The sequence below is a fragment of the Salmo salar genome, chromosome 02, assembly GCF_965601325.2.
Source record: "Salmo salar chromosome 02, fSalSal1, whole genome shotgun sequence".
Taxonomy (NCBI): Eukaryota; Metazoa; Chordata; class Actinopteri; order Salmoniformes; family Salmonidae; genus Salmo; species Salmo salar.
This window is the reverse complement of record NC_138292.1, coordinates 38,243,482-38,260,218: the sequence shown is the minus strand read 5'-3', so window position 1 is coordinate 38,260,218 and position 16,737 is coordinate 38,243,482. Positions and strand designations below refer to the sequence as shown.

Genomic DNA, 16,737 nt, shown 5'->3' with positions numbered 1-16,737 from the left:
ACACTAACATGTCAACATCTCTCTCTGATCAGGATTGATGTTAGCAACTCTAAGCTTGGTCTAATCTATGATTAGTGCCTGGGGTGAAAAGGGCAGGCTGGCCATTGACTGGCCAAAACGACCTTTGAAGAGCAGTGTTTAGTCTGAAGTATAGTACTGTAAACGTTCCCACCACCTTTACAGATGGTTTGTCCCCTTTGAAGTTACCTGTCATATGATCAACAAATGTAACTTAGTTGATATGAACTACCAACCTTTGCTGGGATCATAGAGGATAACCTCTAAATGTTATTGAGAATTACTAGTATTTTGTCTTCAGAGGTCTGTAATGGGAGCATTATAAGATTATAGGATTAATGTCATTTCTAAGTGGTGACTTCCTAATTGTATTGTTCTCTACACATACGCTTTGTTGTAGCAGACAAAGCATACGTCACACACGCTTAGTAATAGTTTCCGGCCCACAAAAAAATGATTCGTTTTTTCACTTCTATTTCTGCTTTCATACATGACCTGCTGTGGACTGTCAGCTATAAAATGACCATTTTACACCTTCATGTTGCTCTTAGTCGTGCTGCATTTGGCTGCCTTTTAGAACATGTGTGTTAGTTTGGCAGACACCTCCCCAGTGCCAGTTGCAAATCCTTATTCTATGAAGTTTCCCAGTGTTGTGTTACTTTACTATTGAATTGAGATGTAGAGAATGATGCATCGTAGGCAGCAGTAATCTAATTTTAGGCAGAGGCGCTCCAGAGGGTGGGAGATCTCACCATGTGATTGGTTGAATTTATCTCAATAAAGTGGCAGGTACATTATCAAATCTCTGGCCCTGGAGCAACAGTCACACACACGTGCAGGCAATCACATGGGAACACGGCACATGCAGACACGCCCGCTTGTGCATGCACCCACACATGCACACACGTGCACACATACAACACAAACACACTGTACTGGCACACACATTCATGCCAAGAGCAGTTTTAACCCCAAAATAGATACGAAATTGACTAACACAACAATAGCAGACACAAATAGTGAAGAGTTGGTCACATAAAGCATTAGCATAACATTAGACAGATGATATTCTGTATATGCCTGTATATGCCCCAGGTTTCATAGCAATAACAGTGACAGTATGACTTTCCCTACTAAAGGAGAAATGTAAACAAGATGCCCTGCCCTTTTTCATGTTATCCGTGCAGGCTTCATTGCAAATCATGCAACTGTTTTCACAACCCAGCTCACTTCATGTAAAGCCAGCCAGTGCAACTCTTCCTCACAGACTAATGGCTGGCTTTTTTTAAGGGCAGAATATAGTCAATGAAACCCCTCTCTCACCCCTCATTCTCTACCACACCATTTTTTACATTTTAGTCATTTAGCAGATGCTCTTATCCAGAGTGACTTACAGTAGTGAATGCATACAATTCACACATTTCTTTTTTTCCCCGTACTGGTCCCCCGTGGGAATCGAACCCACAACCCTGGCGTTGCAAACACCATGCTCTACCAACTGAGCCACACGGGACCGAGGAAGTCTTCCATGGAAGTGCCTCTTTAGATTGGAGTCAACAATGTGCTCCTAACTGGCATCATATTAATATTTAACTGCAGTGCCAAGCACCAAGGGGCACATTCTCTCCCTGTGATTTGTCTTATCCTTACTCTTTTTTCAACATGGTGGATATTTTTGCTTGAAATGCAGTTTTGCTGGCATCATTTCAGGGGCTTTGTTTCTGTATTGCAGTGGCTTTCAAATGTTTTACATGGATTAGGATATCTAACTAAGACCTGCGACGATGCCCACTATTTCATTATTTTCCTGGATTATATTTCATATTTCAGTGGTTTACATTTTGTGTTTTGGTATAAATAAAGATGACGTTAGTACATCCCTTCTTTTTTTTACAACTCGTTTAATCTCGTAACGTGATCAGCATATAGGCTACTTTGCAGCACATGTGATTATTTGTATCCCAGTTCAATAAGCGCTTGTGTTGATGGAAGTCCAAAATATACATCAACATCCATTCCATTCTATTACTTTGCATAATGGAAGTCTATTCCGCTATGAAATGTGTTCATTATGTCCTCCTGCCATTTATCCTTTCTCAAATTATTGTTTAAGAAAAACACTGCAGTCTGTTCCCAGATGAAGAGACAGAATCAGCTAGAATTTGTGGAAGTAATCAATCAAAATGTCCAACCTCTGAACTTCAAATGTCAACATGCCAATTTTATGAATGGTAGATTGTTGATTTGGTCCAATTACTGTGTCAGACCACATGACAATAGATATCATAAGCGTGTTATCTGAAAACAGCTCTCTCCCTTTCATTGAAATATGACTCAGTGGCTTGTGACTAATTGCGGTAGGATTTACTGTTGGTTATCTGGTTCACCTTTCCTGTGTTCTCATAAAGCACGCCTGTCAGAGCTGCATGATGGGCATGTTGAATATTACCGCAGAGCAGGAGGGACACTCCCATCCCTATCCCATTATTTAAAGGCCACTGACTGCCCCTCCCACAACATCCTGCCTCAAACTGGGGCAAGAGAACATTTGGGCAACAACATAAACTCCCACAACACATATAAGAGGTCCATGTGAAATGATGAGGTTTATTGATTGCGTTATGACAGTTACTGACAGCTTGGACATATTTCCTGACAGATTTCTAAGTGGAACATGGACCATTGCGTTTGACCTTTTGAAATTTGTCTGCTGTTGAATGCATTGACAGTTGGATTTTGACAGACACACATGAATGGGTGGTTTGTGCAGACTGCCAAAAATGTCACTGCAGGAGTAACAAATGAGTCTGTCTCCTACAAGCTGCAGTGCAGTATTCCACCTTTGGTTTGTTATTGATCACTGAAATTAAGGATTTCATTAGCTGAATCCAATGAGATGACTGCAGATGGTAACCATGACACTTGTTCATGAAGATGCCATGGCATCAATAATGACACGGAGTCTGCACAATGTTTCCTATTTGTGAAAAATATAATTAAATGGAGGAAACGATTTAACATTGTATGGGTTAAATCAAAAGTCTGCCTCAGAGTTACGTACGGTGCTGTATGTTATGCTTAATGAATCAAAATCATCAAAGCCCTTTAAACCATGGAAGCGACATTGTGGTATTCCAGCTAATGACATTCAGGTCAATTGTGAGAGGAAGAGCTTTAGTCAATGGATTGTAGCTTAGCGAAACATGGCCAAGGGCACAGATCACACTGAACATAGGGTTGGTAATTATCCATGAATGTTAAGCAGCTCAAAGTTTTTCAGCAGACATCAAGTGGTAGCCTCTGGTCTCTTCCTTCTCCTCAGACATATTTTTCTCTTTTTCATTATAACCCATGATTTACAATTTGGTGTTGTTTATTAAAAAAAAAAGGTCAATGTTCATTTGGAAGTGAAATGAAGCGTCTGACCATACTTTAGTAACTTATGAACTTATGATGCATTTTCTTCAAATGCAGACTTCTGTACGACCCCTTAGGACTATGTGGAGTTTGTTTCTTCATCCTTTGTCTTTCCATGGTCTCTCTGAAGGGATACATAGTTTGGCCTTGTGTAATGCTCATCTGATTGTTTGCAAGCTTTTTGGCTAGATTGTTTGTAGGCCTTTTAGCTAACTAATTGCTCTACTGGGTTTAACAGGGGCTCAACTTGGCATGTTCAATATGTTGACGTTCATCTCTGCCAAGGGTTACGTGCAATTGTATTTAAGAGGGCTTTTTGTATTCCATTTCACTCTGTGCTGCAACTGAACTTTATTAGGAGTTGGGTATGGTAGTTTGGGGATACAAGGTCCTTGGCTCACTTTCATTTTACAGTTATTTTTATAGCTTTGGCCATCTGAGATGTGAGAGCACTTTATTTTAAGTGGTTTTCCTAAAGCAAAAATAATCTGCTCATAATAACACCTGTCCAATCTGGTCCTGACATTCTGTAGAATGACAGACATTTTGAGTGCTCTATGAGACACCTAAACCAGAAGTAACGACAGGGATTTCTTGGCAATAGGACCACCACTTTAGTATCTGTCAGACAGCAAGGACAGCTCAAAATAATCCCTGACCTTGGCAGTAAGCAGTTCCTGTTTTAGAAGGATCAATAACAAGCAAACACAACCAAGTGAACAGCTCTGTGTGACTCCATCCTTAGTGAGGATGACCCTGTGGGAGCCAAAACATGTCTGTTCATTAATGAGGACACACATGGGGACAGAGAGATCCGACTGATTCTCCAACAGTGGGGATATTACACTTCTTACTCTAGCCTAATCTGCTGCTTAGAGTTGGGAGTATGTGCACTTGAGCCTATGGGAGATCTGTTAAGGCCCTTGGACATTATGTAAAAATGTTAACTAGGATCACAAAAGAAAGAAAAATCTCCCCCTGAGTTATATATTCAAGCAATAAGGCCCGAGAGGGTGTGGTATATGGCCAGTGTATCACGGCTAAGGGCTGTTCTTAAACACGACGCAACGCGGAGTGCCTGGATACAGCCCTTAGCTATGGTACATTGGCCATTTCCACAAAGCCCCAGACATGCCTTATGTCTTTTATAAACTGGTTACTAACGTAATTAGAGCAGTAAAAATAGATGTTTAGTTATACCTGTGGTATACGGTCTGATATACCACGGCAAATCATTTTGCTAGGGTTTCATTTACTCAGGCAAACAGAATATAGGGATAAGCCTTGGGAGTGCTCCAGATAATTTACCCCCTGCCTCTTTTGTGCCGAATACCCCAGACACCCCATTTCATAAGGCTATTAAATTAACCCCAATCTGATCGGTAGCTAACGGATGCCCAGACATCCCCTGAATCACAACTATATATGATACATGTGCAGTCTGACAGCAGGGCATTGATCTTGTGTTGATATAGGGGGAAATAAAACAACCACGGGTGATGTGCCTTGAGGCTTCTGTCGACATGCTGATATGCTGATTGAAGCCAGTTCCTGCCTGCGAGATCAGCAGCTGAGCGAGGAGATGAGTCCACTAATAGGCTGTCATCTGAGGCATTTGGGTCTGATAATTGCAGGAAATGTTTCAGCCTGTTTCAGGCAGACTAGCGTTCTTCATCCTCCACAGGGGGGGAATCGGTTTAGGGGTGCAACATGGGTAAACACAAGGCACCCGCAGCCGGATACCACTCAGCCTGAGGCCGTCATCTAACACAATCAATTCAAATCAAATCAAATGACATTTTATTTGACACATACACATGGTTAGCGGATGTTAATGTGAGTGTAGCAAAATGCTTGTGCTTCTAGTTCCGACAGTGCAGTAATATCTAACAAGTAATCTAACAATTCCCCAACAACTACATTTACATTTTAGTCATTTAGCAGACGCTCTTATCCAGAGCAACTTACAGTAGTGACCTAATACACACAAATCTAAAGAGGTGAATGAGAATATGTACATGTAAGTATATGGATGAGCGATGGCCGAGCGGCATAGACAAAGTGCAATGGATGGTATAAATACAGTATATACATGTGATATGAGTAATGTAAGATATATACACATTATTAAAGTGGCATTATTTAGAGTGCATTGTATAAAGTGACTAGTGACCCATTTATTAAAGTGATCAGTGATTGGGTCTCAATGTAGGTAGCAGCCTCTCTGAGTTAGTGATTGCTGTTTAACAGTCTGATGGCCTTGAGATAGAAGCTGTTTCTCAGTCTCTCGGTCCCAGCTTTGATGCACCTGTACTGACCTCGCCTTCTGGATGGTAGCGGTGTAAACAGGCAGTGGCTCGGGTGGTTGATGTCCTTGAAGATCTTTTTGGCCTTCCTGTGACATCAGATGCCCTGGAGAGCCTTGCGGTTGTGGGCGGTGCAGTTTCCGTACCAGGCTGTGATACAGCCCGACAGGATGCTCCCGATTGAGCATCTGTAAAAGTTTGTCAGGGTTTTAGGTGACAAGCCAAATTTCTTCAGCCTCCTGAGGTTGAAGTGGTGCTGTTGCTCCTTCTTCACCACACTGTCTGTGGGAGTGGACCATTTCAGTTTGTCTGTGATGTGTACGCTGTAGATGGAAGGGGTTGGTCTGAGGTGAAGCTGTATATTAGTCTCCTCTTCTTTCTTGGTTGTCTTGTGCTGTCACTAGCATGTGGATAACAGCGGTAGAGCACAACATGGTCACGGATTAGGTTGAGCTGAATGACTCAATGAAAAACACTACTATTAAGCCGCAGCTTTTTTACTGTGATGAGGTTTGGCGTGAGAGAAGTCAGAGAAAGCTCTTGTGTTACGGCTGCAATGGAGACTTCATTCAGAGTAATAATGTGGAGCTGGAAGGGGAGCTATAGTAGAATAGCTGATGTACTAATCTTTTAGTGCATGAATTGTCAATGTGCTATATGCCTCTGTCGGCCGGTATGAAGGCGTGGTCGGGGTTCTCTATGGCATTACTGGTCTCCATCGATCCTCCTGCAGATGATATTTGTATGGTTTGCTTTTTCCAAATTATTCATAAACTACCGCCCCTAAAATAATCAATTTCCCATCAATTGATATACTGTATAGTGTTCACTGTATCCACTTTACCATTTGATGTAAAAAATAAAAGGTTATTTTAACCCTGTCTGTGTTGTGTTCCCAAGGGCCATGGGGCAGATGTATGGGCAGTGACTGTGGCCCAGGTGGCAGCCAGAGTCGGGCTGTGTGGTGTGCCCACGTGGACGGCTGGACCACCCTCCACACCAACTGTGACCAGTCCCAGCGGCCTTCCAACCAGCAGAACTGCTTCCGTGTATGCGACTGGCACAAGGACCTTTACGACTGGAAACTGGGTGCCTGGAACCAGTGTGTGTCCGTGTCAGCAAGGACCTTTGGGGGCATGCGGCCATACGTATGCAATGGGGGTGAGGAGGGCATTCAGACTCGGGAGGTGGGCTGCATACTAAAGTCAGACGAGTCTCCCGGAGACGACAACATCTGTGAGTACTTTGAGCCCAAGCCTCGACTAGAGCAGGCCTGCCTCATCCCCTGCCCTCAGGACTGTGTAGTGTCTGAATTCACCCCCTGGACGTCCTGCTCAAAAACCTGTGGAACCGGCCTAAAGAACCGGGTGCGCAGTGTCCTGGTGCCTCCGCTCTTCGGGGGTTCCGCCTGCCCAAACCTAACCGAGTTCCAGACCTGTAAGCCAGGGCCTTGTAAGGGGCCTGAGGGGGTGTACAGCCTCAGGGTGGGGCCCTGGATGCCCTGTTCTCTCCCCATTTCCCGGCCGGTGCGGCAGGCCAAGCGTAAGAAGGGTAAAGGGGGGGCCAGGGAGAGGCCTGGGGTCAAAGACCCTGATACTAGGGAGCTGATCCAGAAGAAACGGACCCGGAACCGGCTCAACAGGCAGGAGAGTCCCTTCTGGGACATCCAGGTGGGATACCAGAGTCGCACGGTGTCCTGTGCACACAGGAACGGGAGCACGGTGGGACTCAAGTAAGTGGCTCAGCATCAGTATTTCAGGGTCTGGGGTAATACTGGTGCCTTAGTTTGTGTCTGTGTGCTGGTTGTCCTTTAAAATTGTACTTTTAGTCTAAATGGGCAAACCATGATATTTCATTGGTCAAAGGAAACCATGTGTTTTTGTCCTTTCAGAACTGTAATTCTGTGAGTCATCATAGTGAGTTATCTCTTGGCTTGTCCTTAAATAACACTCAATCTTAATATAGGCACAAACCTGCCACATGTCTAAACAGGCCTTTGCAAGGGCTTGTTTTTATCTTCTTTCAGAACTGTAAGCATAGTATTATGTTGTGAGGTGATGTTCTGTACTGATGTACAGTGGATGACAGGTAGGGGAATGGTTATTTGTCTCTGCTTTGCTGTCCAAGTAATGGAGCACTCCCACTTTCTGATGTTTACTTTCAACGGTGGAGATGACAACTCTATATTCACTGGTGCTCATTCCGTGACAGGGATTGAATCTTAGCCAGCACTTTGTAAAGCACTTTGAAAGGTCTTCTGTAATCTTTGACTGTAAAAGAGCAGGATGAGTTGCACAATGCACATGATTGTATTGGTATTGTTACGTGTGCAGGTGAGGAAAGATAAAAGCATTTCAAATCAAAAAGCTTGATTATTAAGAGTCATTTCAGTTCAACTTAAAAAAGTACAGTCATTTATTTTTAAATGCTGTTGACCAAATACTTTTTATGAAACTCTTTCATATTAGGAGTATGGTTCAGGTTATCAATGATTCAGGTTCTTCACATACTATATCTTATATACGATATACAGTAGACAAGACTGCATGCGTGCCCTTCAAGTAAACTGACATTTCCTTGGGCCCTGTCTTCGCTTGATGCTGTCCCTAACTCTATCTTGCCTTGAAGCTCTTTCTTTTGCGTTGAATGATGTCTTTGTTTTATGCTGAGTGACAATAACTTCAAATGTCAGCACTGTACAGTACCTCTCATCTTAGAATCCATGAGGTCTTTCATCTCTAGCAAGGAGAGCTACAGTCTCCGTTATATAGCCTTACATCCACATTATGTATGTGTCACATGCTACAGATTTGATAAATTATGTACTAAATATATTCATTAATGCGCTGTTGGGGCCAATTTCTCAGCGGTGGCTGGGATCAAATATTTCAAAAGAACCGTCAAAACAAATCTTACGCCCTTAGGAAGGTAAATATTAATCTTTGACTTGTTTATTTCTGGTTCTGAAATATTCATTGTTGTTTTTGCCACTTCAGAAAAGTGGATCAAACTTCCCAGCAAACCAACATTGTTTCTGTGAAAGTTCCCAGAACATTTGTTAGGTTGCGGCAATGTACTCATAGCACAAAAACTGTCCAGTTGCGATGATGATTATACAATATTTGTATAAAACATTTGCCTGATGTTGCAATAACGTTCCCAGAACGTTGCCCTCATATTTTCTTGCAGCAGTTTCTTATAAAAACTTTACTAGTACATTGTGTTATTACATTACCTGGAAACCTAATGAGAACATTTGGGGGAATGTTCTATGATGGTTGTTACAGATGTTGTGCACAACATTTTTGTGAATGTTAATAGAACATTCCAAGGATATTTCCTTTAAAACATTTTCTGAATAAAATAAAAATGTTCTTATCAAAAACATTCTTTGTATGTTTTTGGGATGTTATCATCCTAAAGTTAGATAAACCCCTAACTAGATCTTAATGAGAATCTTAGCTAATGTTCTGGGAATGTTCCCGGTTTGCTGGGTTCTCTCTGAAGCGATACCCAGTGAATCTAGGCAGTCGTCCTCCGAACATCTTGCTGACTTCATTTCCCATTTTGTTTGATGTACATTTGTCATCGTTGGGTCACAGCTTTCTCTTGACTCATTAGACTTTGTTTTAGCCTGGTTGTAGAATAGTGGCTGGCTTTACATGTACTCATATGAAAACAGCATGCATGTGTAGGCTATTTACTGTAGGTTCCAGTTTACATGTTGGCCTCTGAAGTTTCCATTTACCACCAGAAGCACTTCTAGAAAGTATCACTTTACATCTTTTAGTTCAAATTTGAGTCTCTCATATTCTTCCATCCTTATGTTTCTCTTCACTGGCCTCACTGGCCTTCCAACCATTCCACTCTGTTTTCTAAACTGTGTTTCCATCAAGGCGCTAAAAAATATTGTTAAAAGTTTTCTCCCAGGGTTTCACATTCCCTGACCCACATAGTACAGCCAGTTTTGTAGGCTTCAATTGTACAACATGTTTCTTAGCCAAAGCCTTGTGTAATGAGCATGTTTGGGTTCAATGTGGATATTCTTCAGAAACCAAACTCTGTTTTGTGGAATTTCATGGCATTTCTTGTTTGTCATATAACCTTTATTGGTTTTAAAATGAGAGTTTGAGTGTTTTGAAATATTATTACTCTCTTATTTCAAGTGAAATTGTTTGTCTGTCCCCGTTCTGTCTGACTGACGGAGATTTTTTTTTAAAGTATGACTACTTTTAAGACTTCAAAACCCCTACAACAATGCAGAATATAATAAAAAGTTGACACAACAAAAATATCAAATACTGAAAGAGATTGAGATGCCGTGAAAAGGGTCAATGGACGCTTTAAGGCTTTTTAAGCATGTGTGAAGTTTCATCTGAGTCAGGAAGCGAGCCATTATCCTCACTGTGTCACAAAACCTTTGTTTTAATTCCTGAATGTTGTTCACTGAGAAAGATACTCTAGCAGCGGGCCTTGCTGGCAGCACAATGGATCTTTGTCGTGACGTCACACCTGCAGGCCCACCACATCAAACAATTCAAAGGTATCTTCATCTGTGGAGACAGAGTGGTTAAAAACACAACTCAGGCTCTTTTTCAAGCGTTTTTCAAACCAGTTTCACTCGTTTCTAGCAGAAGTGTGAGAAGCTAGAGGTGAAGTGTGGCATCGGCGTCGTCTAAATGAGAGGTTTCTAAATGAAGCAGAGCTGTAATTAGCAGTAAAAGCTCCTCAGCCGCAGCGCCTCAGGGAAAGGCAATGCATGCAACAGAGCAAGGAACAGAAAATGGTCGGCATTAATTCCTAGTCATTTGAAGGAGCTTAAAGAGGCAGCATTTATTCATAAGCTCTAATGGCAAGTTGAATGATTAACAGAGTGATTGTTTTTGGTGATTGATCAGTTGTGGTTACTACTCTGATGCTTTTGAGGCACTACCCTTCAGAATTGATGTAGATATGAACCTAGTATAAGTAACTTTATGTATTGTATTGTATTACATGTACAAAACCCCTCTTCTCATGGTCCTTTGAGCCGGATTTGAACCAGCAACCATTTCCCTACCTAAATGTGGGGGCTGTTGTACAAACCCTTTTCATCTTTTTTTTCTGCATTGTTTATTAAGTTGTGATGATTCTGAATGAAGGGTTGAGTACTAGGGTTCAATGCCAGTCAGTTCCCTAAGGACTCTTGAATACAGCTTATTACAACATGCTTAGTATAATGTACATTATACTATAGTACAAGTATTAGTACATTATAGTATATGATAGTATTAGTATCATGTACTTACATCCAGCTCATTGATGAATGACCTCTGGCTTCCCATTGTCTTTTGACAGGTGGTGGCGTCACCCAACACAACCGTCTATCTGACGTAAAACAATGCTTCCTTGATGAATGACACACTGCAATAGACAGGACGAAAACCAACATTCCACAAATTCAACCAACATATGCCAAATTCTACCTCAAAATGTACCTCAACTGTCTTTGAAACCCAGTGACCACTTGTTCTAGGACCTACCAACACACACAGGGCTCCCTCAGGACCAACTTTCACATCCACTGTTGCAAATTGCAGGCAGCTTGCAGACTGATCTCAGATTACTGACCTTGCCACTCCTCTGCTCTCGCCTCACCTCTGTGTTCCAGTCGGTGTCTGCCCAGGGACCTCCCTCTGACGGTCCAGTCCTGCATCCTCGCTAAGGACTGTAAGCTGAGCGAGTGGGCAGACTGGGGCCCCTGCTCCAAGGCCTGTCTAGACCCAGACCCTGAGTCCCCCCGGGGCCAACGCTCCAGGACCAGACGCGTGCACCAGTTCTCCGTGGGGGAGGGGGAGGACTGCCCGCCTCTGGAGGAGAGGGAGCCATGTGACCCCCAGGGGGATGGAGTACTGCCCTGTGCCACGTGAGTGTCACTTAGTGTCATGAGGATGTGTGGCTGTATGTGTGGAAGTTATAGTTTTACACTAAATATATGGTAAGAAAGATACGGACATTTATGGTAGGCCTAGAGCTTGAACGTGGGTTAAGTCAATGTTGTATTAGTGGAATTTAAAATGATGAAATGTCGTGTCCAAATGTAATGTATTACACAGTAGTACCAGTGTGTCGAAAGATACTACCGTACATAGTTCAGGAACCTGATAGGCCTCCAGGAAGTTTTCAACAAATTGGAACCACTTAGTGCACTAACATCCCAAAGTCTACTGGATTCTCACTGACAGAGGTGATACATTCATTCTGTTGATTTCCCATTAGCTACTTCACCTAGCTAATTCGCTCTCCTGGGTGGCCCGTAGGAGTTTGTTTGTGTGGGCCTGTGTCTGTGGTGGAGGAGAGAGCATATGGAGAAAGATTGGTGCAAGTGTTTGAGCTTTTGCCAGACACAGACTCCAGTCAAGTGGAGTCTATGACAATATTGTCTCTCCTGTAACCTGCCACGCAAACACACACACACACACACACACACACACACAGATCATATCCCGTCTTTACACAACCATTCACATAACACTTGAGCTTTCCTGTTCCGATTCTGCGAAATACTTCAAAACCCCACCATCTATAAAACTATCAGTCGTGACAAAGCCTTTAAAATGGATTATTTTTATGACTAAAATGCATGTTTTCATATTACTCATGTGTTACTTGGATTGGAAGCAATTAGCCAAACATGGCGTTGATAGCTACTGGAGTTGTAGTGGAACGATAAGGATTAGTGTAATTGAAGTTTGGCAGCTGCAGCCTCAGATGCAGGTAGAACAGATCAACACACAAGTCACAAATGTGTTTTTATAGCACAGACATGTCAGGGATTTGATTAGCTAAAGAAACATCAGTCAGATTTGAAATGTGTTTTGACAGCATAACCCCCACACACCCATCTCTGTCACCGTCACAGCTACACCTGGAGGACTACAGAGTGGAGCGACTGTAGGGTGGACTCGTTGCTAAGCCAACAGGACCGTCGGCGTAGCAACCAGACCGGCCTGTGTGGGGGAGGGCTCCAGAATCGAGAGGTGTACTGTGTCCAGGCCAACGCCGAACTACTGACCTACCTCAACAACCTCAAAGACAAAGATGGTAATGAGGCTTTTCTATATATAACACTTTTCCATAACAAAGTTTTTCCTATATATAAGGGACTGATCAAAATGTATTGGGGGGAGGGGCTGGTCCAAATCTAGGTGTCATAAACAAATATGCATAACATAAAAAATATTTTCACATGACCCTCCCCTTGTACATTAAAATAAATGGAACACCCTTCCCCCTCATAGAATTACCTATAAGTCATGTTTACGACCCTGTGTTTATAAACATGGATATCGACTTCAGCATACATTTGTTTCACAGTCGAGGGGACAAAAAGTCAGGGGTTCGCAGACTACCCCAGACGAGCCATATTTATAATTATATAAAATATATGCAAAGAGTTTACCACCAACAGGTTTCTGTGCCAATGCACCACACAATCAATAAACAAAGCATACCGACTTAGGGCACTTCGATATCATGCTTTGTCTTTTCAACACCACAATAAATAGACTATGTCAATCTCCACAAACAGAAAATATTTCCCTCCCTACCTTGTAGGCCTACCCAGTATAGAAGGCTTGACAATCTCTGAATGACATTCAACTTTTTAGTGTTTTGTAACAGATGACTCTTTCAGTTTGGATTGATTGATTGATTTTATTTGTCAGTAAAAAAAATATATACATATATACAGAAATTTTTTAAATAAGTCTGGGACTTATTTCCATTGTGGTCCCTATTTTCTACTATTTTCTACATAAATACATATACTTACATTACATAGATACAGACACATTACAGAGATAGAGACGCATTACAGAGATAGAGACGCATTACAGAGATACAGACACATTACAGAGATACAGACGCATTACAGAGATACAGACGCATTACAGAGATAGAGATTCATTACAGAGATACAGACACATTACAGAGATACAGACGCATTACAGAGATACAGACACATTACAGAGATACAGACGCATTACAGAGATACAGACGCATTACAGAGATACAGACGCATTACAGAGATAGAGACGCATTACAGAGATACAGACGCATTACAGAGATACAGACGCATTACAGAGATAGAGACGCATTACAGAGATACAGACAAATTACAGAGATAGAGATTCATTACAGAGATAGAGACGCATTACAGAGATAGAGACGCATTACAGAGATACAGACAAATTACAGAGATAGAGATTCATTACAGAGATAGAGACGCATTACAGAGATAGAGATTCATTACAGAGATAGAGACGCATTACAGAGATAGAGACGCATTACAGAGATAGAGATTCATTACAGAGATAGAGACGCATTACAGAGATAGAGATTCATTACAGAGATAGAGACGCATTACAGAGATAGAGACGCATTACAGAGATAGAGATTCATTACAGAGATAGAGACGCATTACAGAGATAGAGACGCATTACAGAGATACAGACAAATTACAGAGATAGAGACGCATTACAGAGATACAGACAAATTACAGAGATACAGACAAATTACAGAGATAGAGACAAAAAAATACTCAACCTCCAGATGAGTATGAGGGGGGAGTTTAAGTACAGTTCTTACCAGCTTGTTTAGCTAGTAGCGTATTCTTAAGATGTTTAGGGCTGCTGGTGAACTATGATGTGCAGGCATAATCAAAGCCACACGGGACAAGCGCACTAGCTAGGTTTCCATCCAATTGGTGACAGATTTTCTAAAATCTTCATTAAAACAATATGCCATTTCAGAGTTTTCTTTAGGAGACAACATGGCAGGGAAGATGTTAATTTACCGGACATTTAAGACATTGACCAGGTATCTATATGCATTCAGATCCGACCTGGCGCATCCAGCTCCATCAATAAACGTGGGATATTGGCCAAATGAGCCACATTTACATTTTCTTAAACAACCTATAGCAAATGACAAAAACACTATTCCTTGTGTTTCGATGTGTAGCATATGCAAAACATTATAGCCTATTTTTTTATTGGTTTTTAGGCTACTTTTTTTTTAGGCTGCTGTCAGAAATTTGAGCACAACATGTATCAGGGCTTAGATGTCCACTGTATGATATTAACATTTTAATAAATATATATAGCCTATATAAAGGAAGAGAAGCTTAGACCTAACCCTAGAGCGATAGAGAGAGAAATGCCGGTGACATGCTACGACACAGACAAGCATTTCTTTATGTGAGATGGCTACTGCGTCTGCTATACAGATATAGAATGCAGAAGGAGGGTAATTAGTTCCTTTTCAATCAGAATATTTTGTATAATGATAAGCATTATATTGTTAGATTATAGAAGTAACTCTGGTAGGCCTGAAACAAGTCTTCCTCACCTCAAGTTCAACTGTCAGAGTCCGATTGGAGCGCCGGGGCGCACTGCTTTCACATCATAGGCCTGCAGTAGCTAAAGTTTAATTATAGCCACACCTAACAAACCTTCACAAATGTTTCTAAATTGTATTAGGGTAATATCAAAAGTAAGCCAAGTCATTGTTTATAGGGAAAATTGTCACGTCCTGACCCTTGTAAGATGTCATTTTCTATAGTAGAGTAGGTCAGGGTGTGACAGGGGGTGTTTTTGGGTGGTTTTCTATGTTTTCCATTTCTATGTTATATTCTAGGTTTCTATTTCTATGTTGTTGTTTTTGGTTGATCTCCAATTGGAGGCAGCTGGTCCTCGTTGCCTCAAATTGGAGATCATATTTAAGTTGGGGGTTTTTCTATTGTGTTTGTGGGTAGTTGTTTTCCGTTTTGTTGTCTGCTGCCTGACGGAACTGTTTGCTGGCGTTTTTTTGTTTCTTTGTAAAAGTGTTTAGTTTTAATTAAAAGAATAATCATGAGCACTCAACACGCCGCGCCTTGGTCCCCTCTATACGACGCACGTTACAGAAAATACAAGCAGAAGAGCAAATGTAAATGTAAAAAAACGCAGTGCCCTTCCCTGTGCCCAATAAAAAAACACACAACCCTCCCCCACACCTCCCCCGAGAAAATGTTGATCTTTCCCTAACACTTTCCTATAACAAAGTCTTTCCTATGTAAAACTGTTTCAATACCAAAATACGGATGCATATCTGATGGCGTTATGTTCATAAACCATCCAACCATCTCATGTGTAATAATAAACATCATAGAAGACTATGCTATAACATGACAAATGTTGTCCCACGGCTGATATTGTTGCATGTCTCAAGTCTGTAAAGGTTGTATGAAACAGTCCCAAACATTTCACAACAAAGACAAAAATAGTTACATGTTGGCACACCCAACTATTTCAGCATCATTGTCTCGTGTCTAACAAATTCAGTAACACACATTGTCATGTACAGTATTCACAGTTCCATTCCTTGTGTCCATTCTGACATTTCCTAACAACGGCAGTATCTGAATAACCCCATTAAAATCACGCTTTGTGCTCTACAATTAGCGTAGCCATTACAGAATTACCATAGCAACTCTTGAACACTGCATACTACAGCGAGAGGCAACACGGGAAGTGGAGCTCCTTTCATAACATAACCTGATTTGTGCATCGTCAACTGTCCTGGTGTGACTCTTAAGCCTTAGAAAAGTGAGTGCACTCCGGCTTTGACACTCAGTCCTGTCAAGCCCAGTTTAAGTCAATGCTGCACTGGTAATTATATTAGCAAGGATTCTAAGACTAAGCACCACCAGTGGAGATGGTGTGAGAAAAACAATAAGCATTTCCATTACGCAAGAAGCACAATTAGCTAGCATATCAAATCAAATCAAATTGTATTGGTCACATACACATGGTTAGCAGATGTTAATGTGAGTGTAGCGAAATGCTTGTGCTTCTAGTTCCGACCATGCAGTAATATCTAACAAGTAATCTAACAATTTCACAACAACTACCTTATACACACAAGTGTAAAGGAATGAATAAGAATATGTACATATAAATATATGGATGTGTGA

The 16,737-nt window shown here is 41.5% G+C and overlaps 1 protein-coding gene across 1 annotated transcript in view; it reads left to right on the top strand.

The window, feature by feature from the left end:
• LOC106582184 (thrombospondin type-1 domain-containing protein 7A-like) overlaps positions 1-16,737 on the top strand; it is a 103,015-nt gene that overhangs the window by 32,820 nt on the left and 53,458 nt on the right. The window contains exons 2-4 of the mRNA XM_082962675.1: positions 6,642-7,473; positions 11,392-11,646; positions 12,643-12,824. Coding sequence (XP_082818801.1) covers positions 6,642-7,473; positions 11,392-11,646; positions 12,643-12,824 — 1,269 coding nt within the window. The remainder of the gene's footprint in view (positions 1-6,641; positions 7,474-11,391; positions 11,647-12,642; positions 12,825-16,737) is intronic.